Here is a 20,504-nt window from a genome sequence, read left to right as displayed (position 1 = left end):
TGGAGCTTTTTGCAGGTAAAAAGTTTACCTACATCATGTATGTAATTAGCTTCTTTGTGGTTGCAGTTTTGTTGTTTTGTTTTTCTCTTTTTAAACCCACACTTGTATTAACCCAATCTACCGTATATTCTCGAATAAAGTACGCACATTTTTAACTTTTCAAAATTGAAAAGGTGCTACAAGTTGTTGCCAAAGTTGGGGTGCGTACTTTATTTGAGGTCACTGCACAGAGAAATGGTAAAAAAAGCCTAAAATAAAGCAAGGTGGAGCTACACTTCTAGTAATTTTTCAAAACATGCACATTGTTGTTGTCTTGTAGTTGTCTAAACATGAAACAAAGAAATTGTCTAAACATGATTTACATAAGATTGGCATTTGCATACAATCCTTTGAGTTAGTGACTTTGACTTGTACAACTGGTTTTTCCTGATTTCTTCTACCAGTTCACAGTGATTTTTATAATTGCAGTAGGCAATTCTCCAGGTTATCTTATGCAAAATAACCGGGGGAAAACATCATAAATTTGAATTTATCCAGTTAAAGGTCTGTTCAAAATTGGTGGAGAAGGGGTGCGTACTTTATTTGAGTTTTTCCATTTTACCTTTCAGTCCCAAAGATCTGTCTAAGACTTGTCCAAAATCAGTGGTGCGTACTTTAATTGGGGTGCGTACTTTATTCGAGAATATACGGTAGGCCAGATTTGCATGGTTGTTGACAGTTTTCAACTTTCCCTAGAACTTAGATGTTAAATAATATTCACATTTCCACCAGCTGTATATACATGTATATGGATGTTGTATATAATCCAGAGTACTACCATCTTCTTTCAAGACGTCTGGTTTTGGGTATGTATATGGCCCCCTTGGGTATGTATATGGCCCCCTTCGGTCAGTAATGACCATGGTAAAATCCTTATTGATACATGTGTATCAGCCCTACAGCATTGGCTATGGCTGAACAGTCCTAGACGAAAATAACAGTCTCCTTGTAGGCTGACTCAGGTCTGTTGAGTTACTGTAAATGCAGAAATGTTTGCGGTGGATTAATGTTCGCGGTTTTCGCGGTGACCACTTCACCTCGAACTTAAAGCCACTGCGAACATTGTTCTATTATGGTATTCAACTGCAGTCTATGGTCTTACCGCGAATTAAAACCACCGTAAAAAGTCCCTTTTCCTGCTACCGCGAAATTAAATCCCTGCGAACTTAAATGCATTTACAGTACTTTCTCAAGATCCACTTTTCTTCTGCTATGCGCATCAGTCTGGCTTCTCTGGATTTGAATGTCATTGAAACACATTTTATAAGGATCTTATAGTCATACAGTAAACCATTTACATGTCTTCAGGCATGGGAAGAGAACTGTGGTGAATGCAGATGATGTGAAGTTGGTGGCCAGAAGAAACCGGGCTTTGGTAAAAAGATTCTTCATTCCGTCAAACTTACATTGACCCGTTGTATTTTTGGAGTGCCTTTTATAATTAGTTTAATCATCGTGAACATGTGATGTGATGTCAGCAATAAGTCATTTCATTGTTCCTAGTACTCATGCACGATCTTGATGTATTGACATATGGTGTAAGGTCAAAGTTTAAGCCCCAGACTATTCTTTGTCTGTGCCGTACTTTGAACTAAGACCTCAAATGCATCACAACTGCACTTGTGCACTAGGAACTGCATGAAATGGCTTATTGGTGAATAAAAGATGACAGCTTAAGCTTGTGAAAAGTGACAAACCTGTCCAATACTGTTATTGCCTTGCTTTGACCTAAGGCCTAAAATGCATCACAGCTGCACTTGTGCACTAGGAGCTGTAGGGAATGGCTTATTGGTAAATAAAATATGACAGTTTGAGATTGTGAAAAGTGACAAACCTGTCAAATTCTGTTCTAGGAGAGGCACATATCACAGATGGCAGACAGTCTTGTCTCAGAGAAAGAGAAGAAGAAATCCAAAAGGGTTAAGAAAGCCACAGCACCTTCTAACAACAGCGATGCAGAGAATGATGACTCAAACATGTGATGACACTATTTATGCCTATTCTTACTATTATCTTGCTTTCTCAAGGCAAATGTATATATTCCTCAATGGTGGTGTCTTCAATTTGGAAAATCCTTTTTCCATTCTTGGGAACTCCATTTGGGAACCATACAAGTCATATCACAGAAAGTTAAAGAGGGAAATTAATGCATTCTTATGAGCCCGACAAAATCATGCTCCGATGCACCAGCTTATCAATTACTTTAAGGTACAATCTTTCCCATACCTTTTTTTCATAGCCCTTGGGAAACACAGTTGCATGTTCAAGTACTCTTCCTCATACGTGTTGATTGCAGAGAGGGCAGTATGAACTATATTACAACCCTTAAACTGCCAGAGTTTCAGCCCTATAAAATGCTATCAGTGCCAGGGTTGGCCGCTGACCCCAGAAAAGAGACACCCGAACAAGGCCGAAGTTCCTAACTTCCGGGGTTCGTGCGCTACACGCACGCAAAGCTGCTACTTCGGGGGGAAAACGCTATCCCGGTTATAACCGGGCATGGCACACAGGGCATGTACATTTTGTGTATATGTGTGCCGGATATATCCAGTTTTGGCAGTTTAAGGGTTAAATATTCCTTGCTCTGGCTCTGGTGTGATTTGAATCTGTGACTTCTGAAGGCAGACTGTCTACCCACAAGGCTTTTGCATCTGTCCTTTATCCATTATTATGATTTATTATTGTTATTATCATTATAATCATTATGTCAGTAACAATGTATGAAATACCTGTGGAGAGACTAGCATTTGCTTTCAGAGTATGTCCACCAAATCGTTAGTTTTTGCATTGTGTTCTGGTACTTTTGTACTTTTCCACCATATATTTAGCATGCAGTCACCAAGTAAGGAAAGATACCAATATATAAAAAAACACACACAAATATTTCTTTTTTGACTTATTTATTTTTGGCATTAGCCAACCTTGCACAAATAAGTGTACATTTATGTTAAATTTTAGCCAGTGAAATACACTCTTTACAAGAGAAAAGTTATAATATGATTGTTCACATGTACATTGTACATTGTTTTCCTTACTTTTTGTACATAACAGTATGTACACAATAACTTCAATATGCACAGCAGAATTATTGCCTTTCTGTCATCATTGTTAAGTACAGTGTAGCATCTGATGGCTCTTCACAGAAGCTTATCAAATAGATCCCGTACCTTCCATATCAAAGAAGCAGGCAGATTCTGACCACCATTGCTGGTGTCCCTATTTTGATTTATCATATCTCAAACATACACATCTTTTTTGTGTGTTTTAGTAGTTTAAAGGTATTTTCTTTGTTGAATTGTAGATCAGTTGTTATTTGAGAGGGCCAAAAGATCTTCAAAATCAATGTCGGAAATTGCTTCAGCTTCCATTGATTGAAAATCAAATATGAACACCAACATGGCAGCAGGCACACCGATGACGTCACATGGAAACGCTCTATAGTTGTGAAATGTCTGGTTTACATCATGTCATGGACAGATTTGATAATTGTTTGACATTTAACCTGAGTCCTAAAATCTAGTTTAATGTAGCTGCACTGACATCCGCTGAATCAAATATGTGTGTGAACATTTATATGTAGTGTTCTCGCCAGGGCTTTTCAGGTGATTTGGATCACCTATGCTGTGATTTTAGCCCCTATGCTGTGATTTGGGCCCCTATGCTGTGTTTCGACCAACAAAGGGGAGTTTTCTGTAGTTTTGTAACTAAGGTAAAATAAAGTTTGCTATATTTCTCTATATTTGGCCATAAAAATTTAGGATTCCCCCAGATACCTTACAATAACTGCACGGGTACCACATGTCTTCGATGCACTAAGATGCCCCTATGCTGTGAAAAAGTCCTGGTGAGAACACTGATGCAGGTGGTCAAACCCTGTTTTCCTTAGGAGTCCCCTGGCTCTGGTTAATCGGCCTGTCTCTGTTTACAACGATGTACTGGTTGTTCCACCTAGCTACGTGCGGAAACTTGGGGTTAAACCCCGGCTTGACCTGATACACCACATTGCTGTCCTGGATTCCTTTTGGAACATATCGCTTTACAGGTTTCCTGTACACGATCAAGGGCCTACTCTTCACGTAAGAACCAACTTTGCTTTGGCCCGCTACCTTAAGCTCTGGGCCTGCGGTGATGCCGAAGATTTTTAAAAGATCCCTCGGCGTGAGTGTCGATACGGGATGGTATGAAATTGTGTTCTTGACGGATTGTGAAACGTCCCTTGGCAGCTTGTGAGTTTTCTTCAAGACATACTCCCAGTCTTGCCACAGCATCTTAAGTTTGGTGCAGAAGAAAGGATCAACTGTAAAACCTTCATCCCACTGAGACTTTGGAAATGTCAAATTTGGAGCGATGCCCTCTACCGGAGCGCTCACTGTCCTACAATACAAGGAAACCTTCTGAACAACCTTGTCAAAGTGTTCCACCTCCCTTGCAAAGTCGTCCCCTTGTTGTCCTATTTTGTTCCATAAAGACTGATTAAAATGATTATACAAACCGTAATCCACGTTGCTCCACTCTTGGTGCTTCTTCTTATACTTTTCCGGAAGCTCCATTGTCCTGTATGCATATTGCCTCTGGTTTTTAGGTTTTAGATCGTACAATATATCTTGTATAGTCCAGCACATCAACCTCTTCAGTAGTACTAACGACTCCATGTAATGTTCCAAAATCAAAACAAGAAACATCTCTTTGTCCAACTGGGTGATGAAGTTTTTGATCGCAGTCTGGTCGTCTGTAAGCCCCATGGGGTACCCAAGATCGAACGACATGAAGTTTTTTGTGAGGGAAAACGGGTCCCTGTGTTGTCGACTCGTGACGTAGGGATCTTGGTACTTTTCCGGGTTTTCGAGAAACGTTGCGATGGGGTTGTGAGAGTGCTCGAGTTGGTATTCGTGTGGCAGATGGAACCAGTTGAAGACGGACTTGAGTTGGTCGAGGGGATGTCGTAAGATGGTGAGGTAGACTGCATCAGGGGTCATGAGATGGTCGGTCAGACGTCGGTCGTAAACGATGTGGTCTGTCAGGATGTTGAAAGCGCCGCCTGCTGAAGGGATGAGGTCCTCCATCTTGAGTAGGTTGGGCCAACCGATGTCGCTCTTGTGGTTCCTGTGTCAAAATATATTAAAGAAAGACATGATGGAAAATCTGACCATACATATTTTGATATCACGTACATTTTTAATTACCTACTGACAGGGTGCTCAAGGAGACACCTAAATCACCACGTAAATCAGCTTCATTACCAAAAATATTGGGTACCTACTGGCTTCAAATTCATCCGATATTATTATTATTATAAATAAACAGATAAAAATAAAATTTACACAGTTACAGACCATTCTTACACGTTGACACCCTGGGCTGATATACATTATAGAATGTATTGATTGAAAAGTACATGTAAGTGCATATCCAAAAATATTACATAGTCTAGTTGGAGACTATGGCTATCTACTTTGACACAGGGGTTTATAGGTATTGTTAGAGGGTACATAGAAGATTATACTCTGGACTGCTGAAATCGGTATTAACTAAACGTATATTAGCTTTGAAGGCTAAACAATAATGAGTATCCAAAACAAGTTTAGGAGATATATCCTAGAGTAGGGGGAATCTATTGCAGATTATGAAAAACGTGGAATCAAAGCAGCCACCTTGGTAAGACAAACGTAGCCCCATGTTCGTAGCCGAAGCGCTGGAAGATACAGGCTGTAGTTGTTGATCCCGCCTTGTGGACCTTCACGAACACGAAGTCTTTCTTCTTCTCACATGCTTTACCCTTTTCTGTCTCACTGAGCCACGACCAACCTTCCTGTCTGGAAAACAGCGTAAAAACAATGAAGAGGGATTGGTTATTCTTCTTCATTGTATGAAGTATATGTAGCGTGCTTTTGGTCTTGAAACCATACTACATAACAGACCTGTCCTTGGTGCTGAACACTCCACAAACCAACATGCAGACCTTTCTTTGGTTCTAAATACCATTTACACGCAAATAAACAGGCCTGTCCTTGGTGCTGAACACCACCCACACACAATTATACAGGCCTGTCCTTGGTGCTGAACACCATCCACACACGTACACAATTATACAGGTTTGTCCTTGGTGCTGAACACCATCCACACACAATTATACCGGTTTATCCTTTTTGCTGAACGCCATCCATACAAACATACGGACCTCTCATTTAGTCCTTGGTGCTGAACATCACACCAATCGCAATTATTTGGATTACGTGCACTTTTTGTTAATTCTACGCCTGAGGTGCGACCTTGCCCGGTCTATTACAAATCTAATCCGACTTTCCACCCCCGATAATTACTTCCCTGGTAGATACGCTTCTCACGACACACCCTCTAATAAACTTCAGTCCTAACGGTAACCCGGGGCCGTGAACAACCAATCAATACGTCTTACGTCAACCTTAGAACTTTTGAATATAAACTTCAGTCCTAACGGTTACCCGAGGCCGTGAACAACCAACCAATACGTCTTACGTCAACCTTAGAACTTTTAAAGATCATGATCGTTGACAATTTGGTTCCTTAAGGTTAATAGTATGTATGGTGTGAAGTTGGTTTACATTAGGGCAAAGGCTGCATTGCCTTTATTATATGGATGACATCCGCGCGCTCATCAACTTTCTTCCGTTTCGTTCCCCCCAAAAAAGGGCGGTCATATTTTAACTCGTACAAAGAAGATGAAAAAAAAAACGAACAAATACACCCTGTGAATTGCTAAAACAAATTTTCGGGAAATGGACATTGCCAATGTTGTAAAATGCCTCTTTCCAATCGTAATTTATTACGATGTACTGCGTATTTCTTAACATTTCCTGTCATAATTTATTACACTGTATTGCATATTTCGTAACATTTTTAATCATTAGGTCATGTTGATTTGATTATATGGATGACATGCTCTGGAAACTCCAAAACTGAGGCGAGCGAGCGAATAAAAAAAGAAGTTTGGCCTTCCGTATGAATCTACGTGGTTAGGAGGGTTGAACATAGGACTAAAACACATAGTATGGTATACCAGCAGTTAAGTGAAGGGACCAGTACACCGTACGGGTGCAAAATGTTTTTTTCTTGTTCTTGGACCAATTCGAAAAAAAAAAGACCGGAAAAAAATCAGTGGAACGGATCTCGCCAATTAGAAAATGGACACACTATTTCGGCAGGCGTTTGGAGTCTTATCGGGCCAAGAAGACAACGAGAGCGAAGTTGAGTAGGGTTTATAGTCAATTGTAACAAGTTTCTACAGTCAAGTTTCTACAGTACAGAGACAGTTAGCCTTTAGTCATGAAGATGGGATTGTAAGATACCAGTGGGAGTCGGATAATCCGCCAAACAGATTCCTTTCTAGCAAAATTGACCAATTACGATTGTTTTGAGTATTGCCAATTCTCAAGTTTCCACAATCAGGTCCAGGTTCAGTTCTGGACCTAATCCTCTGGACCTGACCAGGACCTATACCTGAATTGTCTGTACTGGTACTTCTCTGTGCCAACAATTTTTTTCTTTCTGTCCTTTCGCATCTTATTCTTTGACTTCAGATTTATTTTGGCATTCTAAGGCATTAGTTATCTGTTTTCTGATACTTTTTTTCAATCTTCGACATGCTTATATGTGCTCATTTTACAGCTGCTTTAATTGCACAATTTACTATGTGGTCAATTTTGTTTTGTTTTGAAACGGCCGAAAATTGATGCGAGCGCGGATGTCATCCATATAATCAAATCAACATGGCCTTATTTGTTTTATGTGCCACATAAAGACATAGCATTTAAAATATATGACGCAGCGGGCCTAGTCCAATGGTTGATTCGTCCCCTCTGGAACTAGAGGCCGTGAGTCCGACTCAGGCTGTGTCGCTAACCCAACATGCACACTAGGGAGAGAGAGAGAATGGTTTATTCATTTCACAGCCAACTTGCGGCTCGAAAGCCAAATTATCAGGCTTGTTTACATTGAGTATCGCACCTTATTGATACTCAGAAGAACATATTGTACAATTATAACATAAACAATACAATACAATAAGACGTGTAGCATAAATATCATAATGGATAGATATTGCAGATTCGAGCGCAATGTCAAAGGGCAAATTAGAATAGGGTTAAAACTATACATATTAAAAGTCTGATCATGCTAAAACTGGTTGACTTGACCTATATACAACGTTAGCTAAAAACAGATTGTCCAGACTCCTGGTGAAGTATATACAAAGAGTCTACTACTAGAAAGGGTTGCGATCCCTGGGACAGGACGTTAAGCCGTGGTCCACTGTTCATTGTGCTTGTCAAAAAGAGCCAGGAGAATTTTCCTGGTACAGTGAACCTGTAAATACTGTACATAGCGTCTGTCTTCTCTGTCACGACCAGTGGAAAAATAACTCTTCCGAGGGCTTAATTGGGTCAGTATCATTTTCACTCTCTTTCAGCACCGGAGAGGCTTTGGGGAATCAATTATATTTTCGTTGAACACCAGGATATCGTAGATTTGCATACTTCAAGGATTACTGATGCTGCATTATTAAATCTCTTTACATTAAAATTAACGGTCTTTTAAATAGGTATGAGAGGACCCAGGGAAAATATTAGAATTAAAGTTGAATATAAGTCCGCGTGTAAATAAGTGAACACATTATTACTCTAAGGCAAAACAACGTAGCTTGAGAGTTGATATTTGTCGGTAGAGACAGATTTTAAGCAAAATTGAAATACAATTGAGTGTCTTGCAGAAAAATTGCCAGGGACGGGGGGGGGGTGCCATAATAGAATTCTGCAACTTATGCATATGACCCACTACTCACCGAGTCACGTATTCTATCTACATAACGTGACGTCACATAAGATCATTCCTCGACAAAGTCTAGATGGCCGACGTGTAATTTGTGTTGGAAAATATCGTTTAACTTCGCATCAGAAACAATTTATGTTGGAAAATATCGTTTAACTTTGCATCAGAAACCTCATAACGCCTGTAAGAAACAGCTAAAAGCCCATCTAACGCTGCTAGATTACCGTAGGGAGCGTTCAACACCCAGCCTTCATACCCAATATGGGCTCAACTCCTACATCTGCCGTGTACGTGGTTATTGGAGCGCCCAAACGCAGAGCCGACGAAATTGGACACGGGTATTGAACGGGGTGCAATATCGGGAAATTGTCTTCTCGGCATGGATGGGTAGCAGCGCACAGGTTCACAAGCCGCTGGAGTGTTGTGTGTATTGATATGTATGTGGTGCACCGGTGGTGTTTCTTTCTCATATCTAGGGAAGGAAGTTTCCTTGTAGTTTCCGTAGGAAGATTGAATAGGTATACACTAATATTGAGTTTGTGAATTTGAGTTTGCCATCTCGTTGCATGCCCAGTCACGTTTTGATGAAAATTTCCTTTTTTTTCTGTCATATTCAAGCAGTGTAACCCAACTATATGGTGGGATCATTGTCCACTTTGTATGCCCACTATCAAACACTGAACAGAGACGGGGGGCGACACAGGTTATCTTGGTACTTACGACCCGCTGCTCCAGTCACGTGTTTCCGAAGTCTTCCCGAAAACTGTAGTAGGCCATGAACAACTTTTGGGTACCGTAACTAAGTCCTAACGAAGTTTTGGTGAGATAAAATTTAGTTTTACCATAACAAGATAAACTAATAAAGTTGACGATTTATCTGCTGTGTATTTTAGTTGTGTCTACTGTCTTATGACTACCAATGCAATTTGTTGAATCACACACTTTAATATATATATATAAGTTTGATAATTGTAACAAAAAGTCATCTGTAAACTTTTGAACTGTGGAAAGTAAACGATTCACATTTGATTTGCGCAACACTCACAATTCACACAATCAAGTATCTTTATTATATCCACCATTTACACCAACTGTGCATCAATTTCTACTTCACATATTGCCAAGGGTATCTTTAAACGTTCGTGATTGATCTTATGCTTACGTGTTTGGCAAGAAGTTTATCTCTTGAGTGCCATTTATCTTCAGGTGGATGGCTGTGAATTCTTAATCCATAACTTGAAAAGACGCGGAAGGATCTTGATGATATTCAACAAGTGTCTGTTAACAGGAGTCAGGAAGACGAAAGTCAAGTTCGATAATGAGCCTCCTATCAGCTTTCTGCACGGCACTACAGCAGAAAGTCCGGTTTTGATATTTCTATGAATCCATCTTTTTTTTCTTTTTAAATGCATATCATTTCTATTGCACTCAGTTTCGGTTAGGGGGCTGGAGCAATAAGCTAGTTCATACTTCCTAGTACTCATGCGCAGCGACAGGAATTGTGGGTAGTATCTCAAAGGTGAATGCCGCTGACTTGTAACCAGTTCTCGTCTCGACAATCGTCTCGATTTGTATAAAAGACGTGTTTTGTATATTTCTCGGTGACTTCACCTTTGACATATTACCCACAATTCCTTTCGTCGCGCATGCGCACTCGGAGATGTGAACAAGCTTACACCACTGACATGCCATCAGAAACGTTGGGCCCGTAGACCTTGCTACGGTGGCTAAACATTATAGTTATTCAAGGAATGTGCAATAATTTTGGATTTACATATCGCTGAACGTAGCTCAAACTCAAGACACACTTTTGCGTTTGATTTATTCGTGACACGCTTTTCCAAGGTAATACACGTTACGTGTGACGCAGTGCAAATGAAGCAATACCACTTTACACGAACCCAAAATCAATGTCCAATACTTTTACAGCGTTACGAGCGTACTGAGTACCGTATTATGTACAACGCGCGCGTTGTTATAAAGTAGCAGGAGATTGTAAAGATAGATCGCAGCAATTTAACCTTGAACTACACTTTAGGAATACTGTAAATGCATTTAAGTTCGCGGGGATTTGATTTCGCGGTAGCGGGAAAAATGACTTTTCGCGGTGGTTTTAAGTTCGCGGTGAAGCGGCCACCGCGAAAACCGCGAACATTAAACCACCGCGAATATTTCTGCATTTACAGTAGTTGACGCATGACCTGGTTATATGGACAGTCTTTGTAGCAAGTTCATGGCCATGGACCATATCTCTTTCAATTTGATAACTTTGATGATGATAACCTTGCTGCAAGACCATGCCAGAACTGCAAACAAAGTAAAACAGGTAAACAGAATTATATCTCTAACAAAAAAGGAAAATGAAATATAGATATAGATATAGATTAAAAGGGAAATGATATCTATTTCGAATCTATTTCTACTTAAACTGTTTGAAGTGTTTGGTGTCTTTTCCGTATGCAGTGAGAGATGAATTAATTGTCCAACATTTTCATAGATAAACGATTTGAAGGACTGAAGCAATTGCAAGAAGGTCATTTTTTCTGGTGGGTAAGGTATGAAAAGCCTGCGATGTTTTTTTAGTTATCTAGGAATAATCTCCTTTCAGAACAGAATTGTAACATTGGCAGATAATAATCTTAATCATTGTAATTTTGTTCATGTTTCGCTGTTACTGTAGCGATGTACTGTTGGTATTTTGAATACCATTAAAAACATGGAGGATTTTGATCCGATCAAAGCAAATTTTTCTATATTTACCTTCACGGAAGGGAGGGATGTGTTTTTGCTCTGTTTCTTCTTATCTTTCCATAGCCTTCCTTGACGTACATCTTCCTCATTGTTCCATCGTAACTACAAAAGAGAAGATGTTGATTTATACGCCGGTATACCGCAGGCGTTTAGGGAAATGTGTTTTTCAGTATCGAACTGTGGGAAATTGTGACAAAGTACGGCGTATATTTTCACACGGAAGTCGCGCGGATAGTGATCTGCCTTGCGGGTCGATTCCGGGATCATCATTAAGGCCTACGTCACATTTCCATACCGGGGCCGGCAGCTTTCGGGAACGAAAAGTGTGATATGAAAGACATCAAACTACACAAGACTAGGGCTGGGTACTGGTACGGTGTGCCGGTACAAAGCCGGCTTTTCTTGTTGGACCGGTTAAAAAAAACGGACCTGAAAAAAAATGGTGGACCGGATGTTGGACCGATTGACAAATAAACTGATTATGTGAACAGACATTCACACATTTTTGGGCTTACCGGTCGAAGAAAATAACAACAGCGAAGTAGAGTAGAGTCTACAGTAATTTCTGCCAACTTTTACAGTCAATTGTTCAGAGGCACTTAGCTTTGTAGGGTTTCAAAACGCCAGTGGGAGTCAAATACTACACAAAGCAGATTTCTTTGTACCGAAATGGACCATTGTTTTGAGTACTTGTATTGTCCATTCACAAGTTTTCACATAATGAATCAGGTTCAGGTCCGGACCTGGACCTGGACCTGATGCAGTATGACTCATACCAATGGTCCATTTCACTACAAAGAAATGTGTTTGGTGGAGTATTAGACTTACACTGGCCTCTTAAAATCCTACAACACTAACTGCACATGTACGATTGACTGTAAAACTTGGTAGAAATGATATAAACTCTACTCTACTTCACTCTTGTTATTTTCTTCCACCTGCAAGCGCTAAAACGTGTGAAGGCCTGATCAAATAATATGTTAATTTTCTAATCGGTCCAACATCCGGTCCACCTAATTTTTTCAGGTCCGGTTTTTCTGGACCGGTCCAACAAGAAAAACCGGTTTTGTACCGGTACGCTGTACCGATACCCAGCCCTACCCCTGATTAAACGAGGGCCAAAACGACTTGTGTTATTTTATGCATTTAGCACAAATAAAAAAGAGTCGACATCTAAATAAAATATATGTGGATTGTGCTGGGGACCAATGAGGGTTATAAACTGTCTTCCTGTTTGCTTATTAACTATAATAAGCAAAGGTGATAAATCAGAAGAGATAATAGCAAAGTGTACATATATGAATGAATGGTTTACTAAAAGCGTGATACTTTGCAGCTAAAAGCTGAATTACGTATATTGCACAGTACAGGCAAGGTAAAAAAAATATAATACATTGGAACATGCATTATAAATGCATCTATAAAAACTTGAATATGGAATAAATGTGAATAAAAACTATCAAGACAGTGGTAAGCAAAAAATAGCAAGTGTATATCTGGTCACCGAAAATTGAGCAGACAAATTATAACAATTCGATAAATAACAAGTCACAAAAAGGAAAAGAAATACACTTGGCTTTGCCCTCTAATACCTATAACAACTAAAGGACAACACGTGGATATATAACAATTGATAAGTAGACTAACGAAAGTATGAAAATAACAAACCATTACGAATGTATAACTTATCTTTGAGAATTTATCACTGACTTGGCAAGGTAATGGTAACAATTCGATAAATAAATGAATTTTATTGTTCAACTATCGCAAATGGGACAATTTATGGCAACCAATAACAACTAATAGCTATATAGACAACAGTACTACGAGGCTACATACAAAACAACACAATATCATCGATAACAGTACAGTCATATATGAGTGATCTGGTCTCGCATTTGGAATACAGTATAAAGAAACTGACCTACGTATGTGGATATATGAGTTGAACATGATGGCAGTATTTGGAAAATATCGTTATAAATGATACGGCAAGGACAGGGAAACGCGTTACATGTATTAAATTCTGTTGAATTTTTCAGTCACATCTAGCGGGCAAACCTATGGATTAGTAATCTTTCACCGTTCTTAAACATTCTGTGATTAAATGACCACAAGGGCACGGAAATAACGGACACACTTCGCCTTCGGTCAGGCTGTGGCCAACTATATATTTAACAGCCGTACTCATACGTTGGATCGCAAAATTCCATCCATGTTACATCCTACATACTTGGATTAAATCAGTCAACCAGACAATGAAGTCAACTGAATTCAATAATCTCCAGACAGATTTACCGGTGTCATAAGATAGTATCAAAGCTGGTCAAGGAGTATAGCCGGCCAAAGGGAGTCAGCCGGGCTCTAGCTGGGAATCTGCGATCAGTCGGCTCGAAGAAAGGTGCCCGTCTGACTCCCTTTGGCCGGCTATACTCCTTGGCAAGCAGCTTTGATACTATGTTATGGCACCGGTAATAATCTGCGTGGAGATTATTGAATACAATGGATGACAGGCTGACACGGGTCATAAAAATTTTAACGGTTAGCCTTACTGATCGACAATTCTGAAATGTAAGCCACAGATAATAGTGTAATGTTGCGTAGTTTTTACAATGGGGAACTACATCAAGCATAATTGTGTTGTTAAAGATATGTAAACGATTCAGTTACATTCGGGATTCAGTTAACGTTACATTCATGTTTTACATCAGTGAAACCTCCATAAGCAAGCAATTTTATTACATAGGGCTTCAGAGTCGCCAGTCTTGCAAAATGGTTTGTTTTGTTTTATCTTGATATTTCATGGCTATAGTTTATGTTATATCATTATGTATTGTTGCAATGCAGTCCGTATCTTTGTAGTGTTTCTTTATTTTGATTTTGAAGATTTTGAATTGATGTTGGATAATGGATATGTATGGTTATTTCATTAAGCTCCACACAGTGTTATTCTAGATCCAATTGTAGGGATTACCGTTAACACCAATCGATGAAGCCAGCTAACAGCCTATCAATAACGATAAAAGAAGACCAGAACTCTCCATGTATCTGATGAAGAAAACCCCTCACCCGGGCCCATACCGCCTCTGTGAGCCCAAACACCGCTGTTTTAATCTCCTCCTACCATTCTTACGCTGAGGAATCTCGTCTGGGCGCAGTCACATAGGTCGCACGACCGTCGTACGATTTTGATGCCATAGGATTTTCAAGAAGGCTGTGACACTGAAACAGGTTGACATAGGTCCAAAACAGAAATTTGTGTACCAAGACAGTTGAGCTTTGCAGGGGACGTTTTTGCCCCGAAAAATGCTCGAAGTTAGCGATCGTACGACGATCGCACTACCTATATGTGACTGCATATCCGATGAAGAAAAAACCCTCACCCGGGCCCATACAGCCTCTGTAAAACCAAACCACACTGTTTTAATGCCCTCCTACCTTTTCTTTCGCTGAGGAATCTCGTTCCGGCGCAGTCACATAGGTCGCACGACCGTCGTACGATTTTGATGCCATAGGATTTTCAAGAAGGCTGTGACACTGAAACAACCACTGACATAGGTCCAAAACAGAAATTTGTGTACCAAGACAGTTGAGCTTTGCAGGGGACGTTTTTGCCCCCCAAAATGCTCGAAGTTAGCGATCGTACGACGATCGCACGACCTATCTGTGACTGCATATCCGATGAAGAAAAACCCCTCACCCGGGCCCATACAGCCTCTGTGAAACCAAACCACGCCGTTTTAATCCCCTCCTACCATTTCTAACGCTGAGGAATCTCGTTCCGGCGCAGTCACATAGGTCGTGCGATCGTCGCACGATTTTGATGCCATATGATTTTCAAGAAGGCGGTGACAGAACCAACCACCGACATGGATCCAAAACAGCAATTTGTGTACCAAGACAGCTGGACGTTGCAGGAGACGTACGTTTTTTGTCCTCCAAAATTCCCGTAGTTAGTACGACCCGTACGACGATCGCACGACCTATATGTGACTGCATATCCGATGAAGAAAACCCCCTCACTCGGGCCCATGCGGCCTCTGTAAGACCAATCCACGCTGTTTTAATCCGCTCCTACCATTTCTACGCTGAGGAATCTCGTTTCCACACCTCGAAATTAATATTTTCCTTCCGCCGGCTCCCACGGGAAGGCTCTATAATGGGCTCCATTGATCTTTTCTCCTCGCTGTCGTTTCCAGTATCAACAAATTGCGGCTTCCTACATCACACGATCTCAGCGGTGGACAGAAAATACAAAATGAATCGCAATGAAGTGGAATAGAATTTACAGAAAGTTCGAAATGGAACGAAATGTCTCCTCGCTGTCGTTTCCAGTATCAACAAATTGCGGCTTCCTACATCACGCGATATCTGCGGTGTATATAAAATGTCAAATGAAACGGACTTAACCGAATGGAATGTACAGAACACTAGTGCGAAATGGAACGAAGCAAACTGATTCAGAAGTAAAATCGTATTACGTATTACGTATTCGAAAGCCGTCCGTAACAATTAAGAGAATTAGTTAGCCTTAGGAACAGAACAATGCTGTAAACTTTAATCTTGCCTCATTCTGGATAAAATTTTGTAAACAAAACGTTACATTTATTTACTGCCCACTTCAGTACATCAATTTTGCCAAGGTAAAGTTTCCTATCATTCCCACCGATTCCATTTCATTTTGCTTCATTTTTCATACCATTTCGTTCTTCTGTACGTTCCATTTCGTTCTATTTTGCTCATTTTCCTTCACTTACGCACTTTCTATACACCCGGTATCAGCGTGACGCATTGGCGGGCGTTGATGGCAACGGTAGCCTCGCGGACCAGGCTCTGACATTTTTAGTCTGGTACGTACGCCTCATATCATAAACTTCACGGGTCTCCTCGGTAACTTAGGAGCTTTGAGCCCCGTGTAGAAATAGGTAAATATGTCAAACAATGTTTAGACCTCAGGAGCAGCAGTGTAAAGGATACGTTAAACACGGTATCTTGATTTATCTATTTGTTATCCTGCATGCATGTACAGATCAGTGAAATACCTTGCGAAAGCCGCTGCACTTCTGTTGTGTCAATAAAGGTCGGTGTGTTTGTCGAAAATCGCGAATCTGTGCCCAATCAACACCCCTATACCCCCCCGGTCACACAAACACAAACCGCCAATAATTAAAAAGCCACCTCTCCTTGAAGGCTACGAAGACAGCTTTTGCTGGCTTATACACAATATTAAACGGGTATTTCACTTCAGCCGCGGGGCCTTGTATCGAGACTACCAACGCTGACACACCACCTTTACAGCACGGCTTGTTGTGTTATACACGGTTAAAAATGTCCCGCGCCTTGCCATTCCCGTCTCAACATGCTTTTGACACTGAACACCAGACTCTTCCTATATTTACACAAACGCGACCGGTCTGGGCTTCTAAGTGAATGGAATTTTCTAGCTGTGTTATCGAACTAAATCCCTCCTTGAAATGGTCTTAACACTAAGGAAAGCTCCTTGTGATACTAAGTAAATTCAATTTAGTACCTTACATGTTATGTTACCTCCTTCATGGGACGCTTTCGGAAACAAAATGAAAATGTAATATATTTCTGGGCTGAAACTGATCCTGATGAAATCTACAAAATGGATTTCGTAATGAAAAATGAATGGTGTTATTTGATGTGTGTGTTACTTTATCCTACCCCGAGTAGGCCACAGCATTCCTATTACTAGTATATGCAAAAGGATAAAAAATGGCCCCCTAGGTATGTAATGATTGTCAATGCATTACAAAGCAACTAGACTATAGTCGACGGTTTACAACAATATGAAAGCCAGAAAAGACTGCCTTTGGCAAGTAGATCTATCTCCTTGTAACAAACAGAGCACTTAACGGACCGATAAGATATAACCGCATTCTTAGCTACTCACTCAACCAGAGGAGGGCTTGTATACTTCCCAGCATTACTTGCAATACACATATTCCACATTCCAGACTGTTGAGTAGCTACGACCAAGGATTGTCATGATACATTCGGCAGCCAAGCAACTGGAACAACTTGATCAATGGATGATACCTGAAACGTCTGAATGTTTCTAAGATCATATCCAGTTGCTTGAGTTACCACTACTTGGCATATCTTATTACTTGGATGTTCAAGTAATTAATACTTGGAAATGACCAATGTAATTTGATCAGTACATTTTTTGTTTGTTTTTATGATTGTCAAAACTCTAACACGCAACGGTACAGTCTGTTGTTCCTTTTCAATCCTATTGCGGAGTTGTACGAGCCCCAGCAGCATATATGTATATCCCCTATTTCAACCTCCTTGGTATATCATTTCACATTATTGAACGTTTATTTGCAATTTCACACCCGAAGGCTAATTGCATGGTAGAAACACAGGAGACATACATGTGACAATGAACGTGATAGACGTTATCATAATAGGAAGACTTCTCGAATATTAGTGATGGTTCTATCTAGACATGTTGGGTTTGGGTTTGACTTCTTATTTGAAAGCAGGGTAAGACAAAGAGCCCCGTTCTTTTACAAACAGGCATTCTTCAGAATCCCCTTAGAAGAGGCAATCTGTAGTAAGATACTTGAACCCCTGGCCTTTTCTTTCTAGTTTGTGTTAGTCCTATGCAATCATACATTCCAAAGCAGGGAAACAGTTACTAGTATGTTTTATCTACCAGCAACAACTCGTTGAGAAGCTCTTAAAGATAGACTTCTGTTTTGCAGCACATTCCCACATTTCAAGACGACATAAGCTACTGGTTAGCCTCTTGGTGTGCCCTTTTTACTTCATTATGTGGACTAAAGCAGTGAGGGCTGCACGAAACAATTCCGGTGTTGGATTCTAATTCGAGATTTTTAAAAATGTTAATCTGTCGGCATACATGTGACCTTAAATACATATGCACACATTCAATACATGGTATTACGTACACATATAATCACGCGCACGGACATACATACATACGCGCAAACACACACACCAGAAAAACATAGGCACGCACATATTTGGAAACCAAAAAATAAACTCACACAAAAAAAACTTATCTTTACATATGACAGATACGCACATACATACAAACACACAGGCGCGCGCACATTTACATACGTACCTTCACACACATACACACACACACACCAAACAAAACACATACTGACACACAAATAGACTCACACAAATACACACACTTATCCTACACATATTACAGGCTATAGGTACGCATATATACGCACAGACCTTTACGTACACAGACACACAAGCACACAGATACACATCAAGTCATAAAATAATACCATTATGATCCTAAATCCCTCCGGCGGAGGTACATATGTATATGATCACATCATGGAAATCTACAAAATACCTCCCATCCCTTAAGACATTCCCTCCTTGCGTCTCGGAGCCGTTCCACGTCTTCAGCCCCCTCCTTCCTCCCCTGAACGCCTTGAAGAGGCCTGACTCCTGCCGCCCGGTCAGGTAGATGAAGAAGACGCAGCTGAAGGTGCCGCTGATGAGGGCTGCGGCGGCGAGGCGCGTGAGGAGGGGCCGCCGAGCGCTCCACCATCGCACCGCTCCCGCCCGCATCGCGCTCACAGAACGGGACGGTTCCGTTCAACCTCACGGCTCATCCTCAGTGAAAAAAAAAACCCGCTCCTCTCTCCAATGATAAACGCTGTCGATTCGGAACGGGCGGACCCCGAAATTTCCCACAATTAGTCAGCTCGGTCAGCTGGAACCGGGGAAGGGTGAAGCTGCAGGTTGATCATTGGTTCGTACAGACCTGCGAACGCTGGGAGATTAACCATTCTACGCACGCCACAAAGCGATATTAGGTGCGCAGTGGTTCACACAGCCACAGCGCTAGAACCTTTATACTCTAAATGGGGAAATATTCGAGTTTTTTTTTCTCCCCCCCCCCATTTTTTATTCCCAAATCATACATTACAGAACATTGTAAGCTATTCAACTGCACATGTATACAAGTAGGCAAATATATCCACGAATGTTTATACCGTAGAACCAATAGTGTAAATGACATGCTAGACCCTGTATGTTGATTTATTCATACCTATAGATATCCATATATGTGTATTTAGTTGTACTGTAAGTAGTTGTCATACATGTAGACCTTACGAAAGTCGCTGTACTTTTGTCGTGTCAATAAAGATTATGTGTATCACTGTAACGGTATGGATGTATATAACCTTTAAAAATATACACAACTAAAAACAATAATTGTAATTTTCGTAATTTTCGCTGGGACCGACTCACCGCGAACTTTAAAACTCCGCGAAAAATTCTGTACCCGCCTACCCCACTTGTTTCAATCGTGAACTTTTAACCACCACGAACACTCCGTTTTCTCCCAACAGTTTAAAATTAACCCCCCCCCCTCGTGAAATATGCCCTTATACGGTATGTATTAGTGAGATTGCATAGTTAATTATTCAATGCATGATTAATTATGCAATTGTATTCTAATTGTTATTTTACCCACGCGTCTATGTGTTACTTGGCAATTATTTGTCTTATTGAATAGAATTATGCTGGTACTAGTATTAATAGTGTGTAATAACAATTTGTAGTGATGCATCAAAGATATAAGTTTTAAAAATGCTTCTTAAATTAGTTTTTAGTTGGTCATGATCCAGGCATGAGAATCTTCAATACGATGAAAGCGGCTACCTTAAACGAAGGAAGATATCAGTTGTTTCTCAAAATATGACATAAATTTTTCTACTCTTCCATCGGTCGATCATGATAATTTTGGTTATATCAATAGATGTGTATTCAATAGTGATTCAGCGCGATTGCCACATATTTGCTGTTACAAACTTCTGATAAATAAACAAGATAACAAGAACACATCAGCATTCAGTCAGTATACTACACACACCATA

The 20,504-nt window shown here is 40.4% G+C and overlaps 2 protein-coding genes across 2 annotated transcripts in view; one reads left to right on the top strand and one right to left on the bottom strand.

The window, feature by feature from the left end:
* Positions 1-2,060, top strand: part of LOC118430071 (centromere protein S-like) — a 4,616-nt gene extending 2,556 nt beyond the window's left edge. Inside the window, exons 3-5 of the mRNA XM_035840780.1 lie at positions 832-845; positions 1,348-1,414; positions 1,893-2,060. Coding sequence (XP_035696673.1) covers positions 832-845; positions 1,348-1,414; positions 1,893-2,021 — 210 coding nt within the window. The 3' untranslated portion in view covers positions 2,022-2,060. The remainder of the gene's footprint in view (positions 1-831; positions 846-1,347; positions 1,415-1,892) is intronic.
* Positions 2,061-2,275: 215 nt separating this feature from the next.
* LOC118430684 lies at positions 2,276-19,439 on the bottom strand. The gene is made up of 3 exons (XM_035841672.1): positions 18,968-19,439; positions 5,691-5,852; positions 2,276-5,142 (listed from the first exon to the last, which is right to left on the bottom strand). The coding sequence occupies exons 1-3, from the start codon at positions 19,186-19,188 to the stop codon at positions 3,906-3,908; spliced, it is 1,620 nt and encodes a 539-aa protein (XP_035697565.1). The 5' UTR covers positions 19,189-19,439; the 3' UTR covers positions 2,276-3,905.
* Between the last annotated feature and the right edge of the window lie 1,065 nt (positions 19,440-20,504).

Source organism: Branchiostoma floridae, chromosome 14, assembly GCF_000003815.2.
Source record: "Branchiostoma floridae strain S238N-H82 chromosome 14, Bfl_VNyyK, whole genome shotgun sequence".
In the NCBI taxonomy this organism is placed as follows: domain Eukaryota; kingdom Metazoa; phylum Chordata; class Leptocardii; order Amphioxiformes; family Branchiostomatidae; genus Branchiostoma; species Branchiostoma floridae.
Note: the sequence above shows the minus strand (reverse complement) of the source record. Positions and strands in the feature narration are given on the sequence as shown.

Bases quoted from the DNA above. Each gene is read 5' to 3' on its own strand.
- LOC118430684 (XM_035841672.1), bottom strand. From the start codon at position 19,188: ATGCGGGCGGGAGCGGTGCGATGGTGGAGCGCTCGGCGGCCCCTCCTC. The intron at 5,853-18,967 runs GTATTTTGTAGA...GCTGTTTTCCAG, and splicing joins AATGTCTTAAGGGATGGGAG to ACAGGAAGGTTGGTCGTGGC. The intron at 5,143-5,690 runs GTGGCTGCTTTG...ATTTTGACACAG, and splicing joins GCTACGTTTGTCTTACCAAG to GAACCACAAGAGCGACATCG.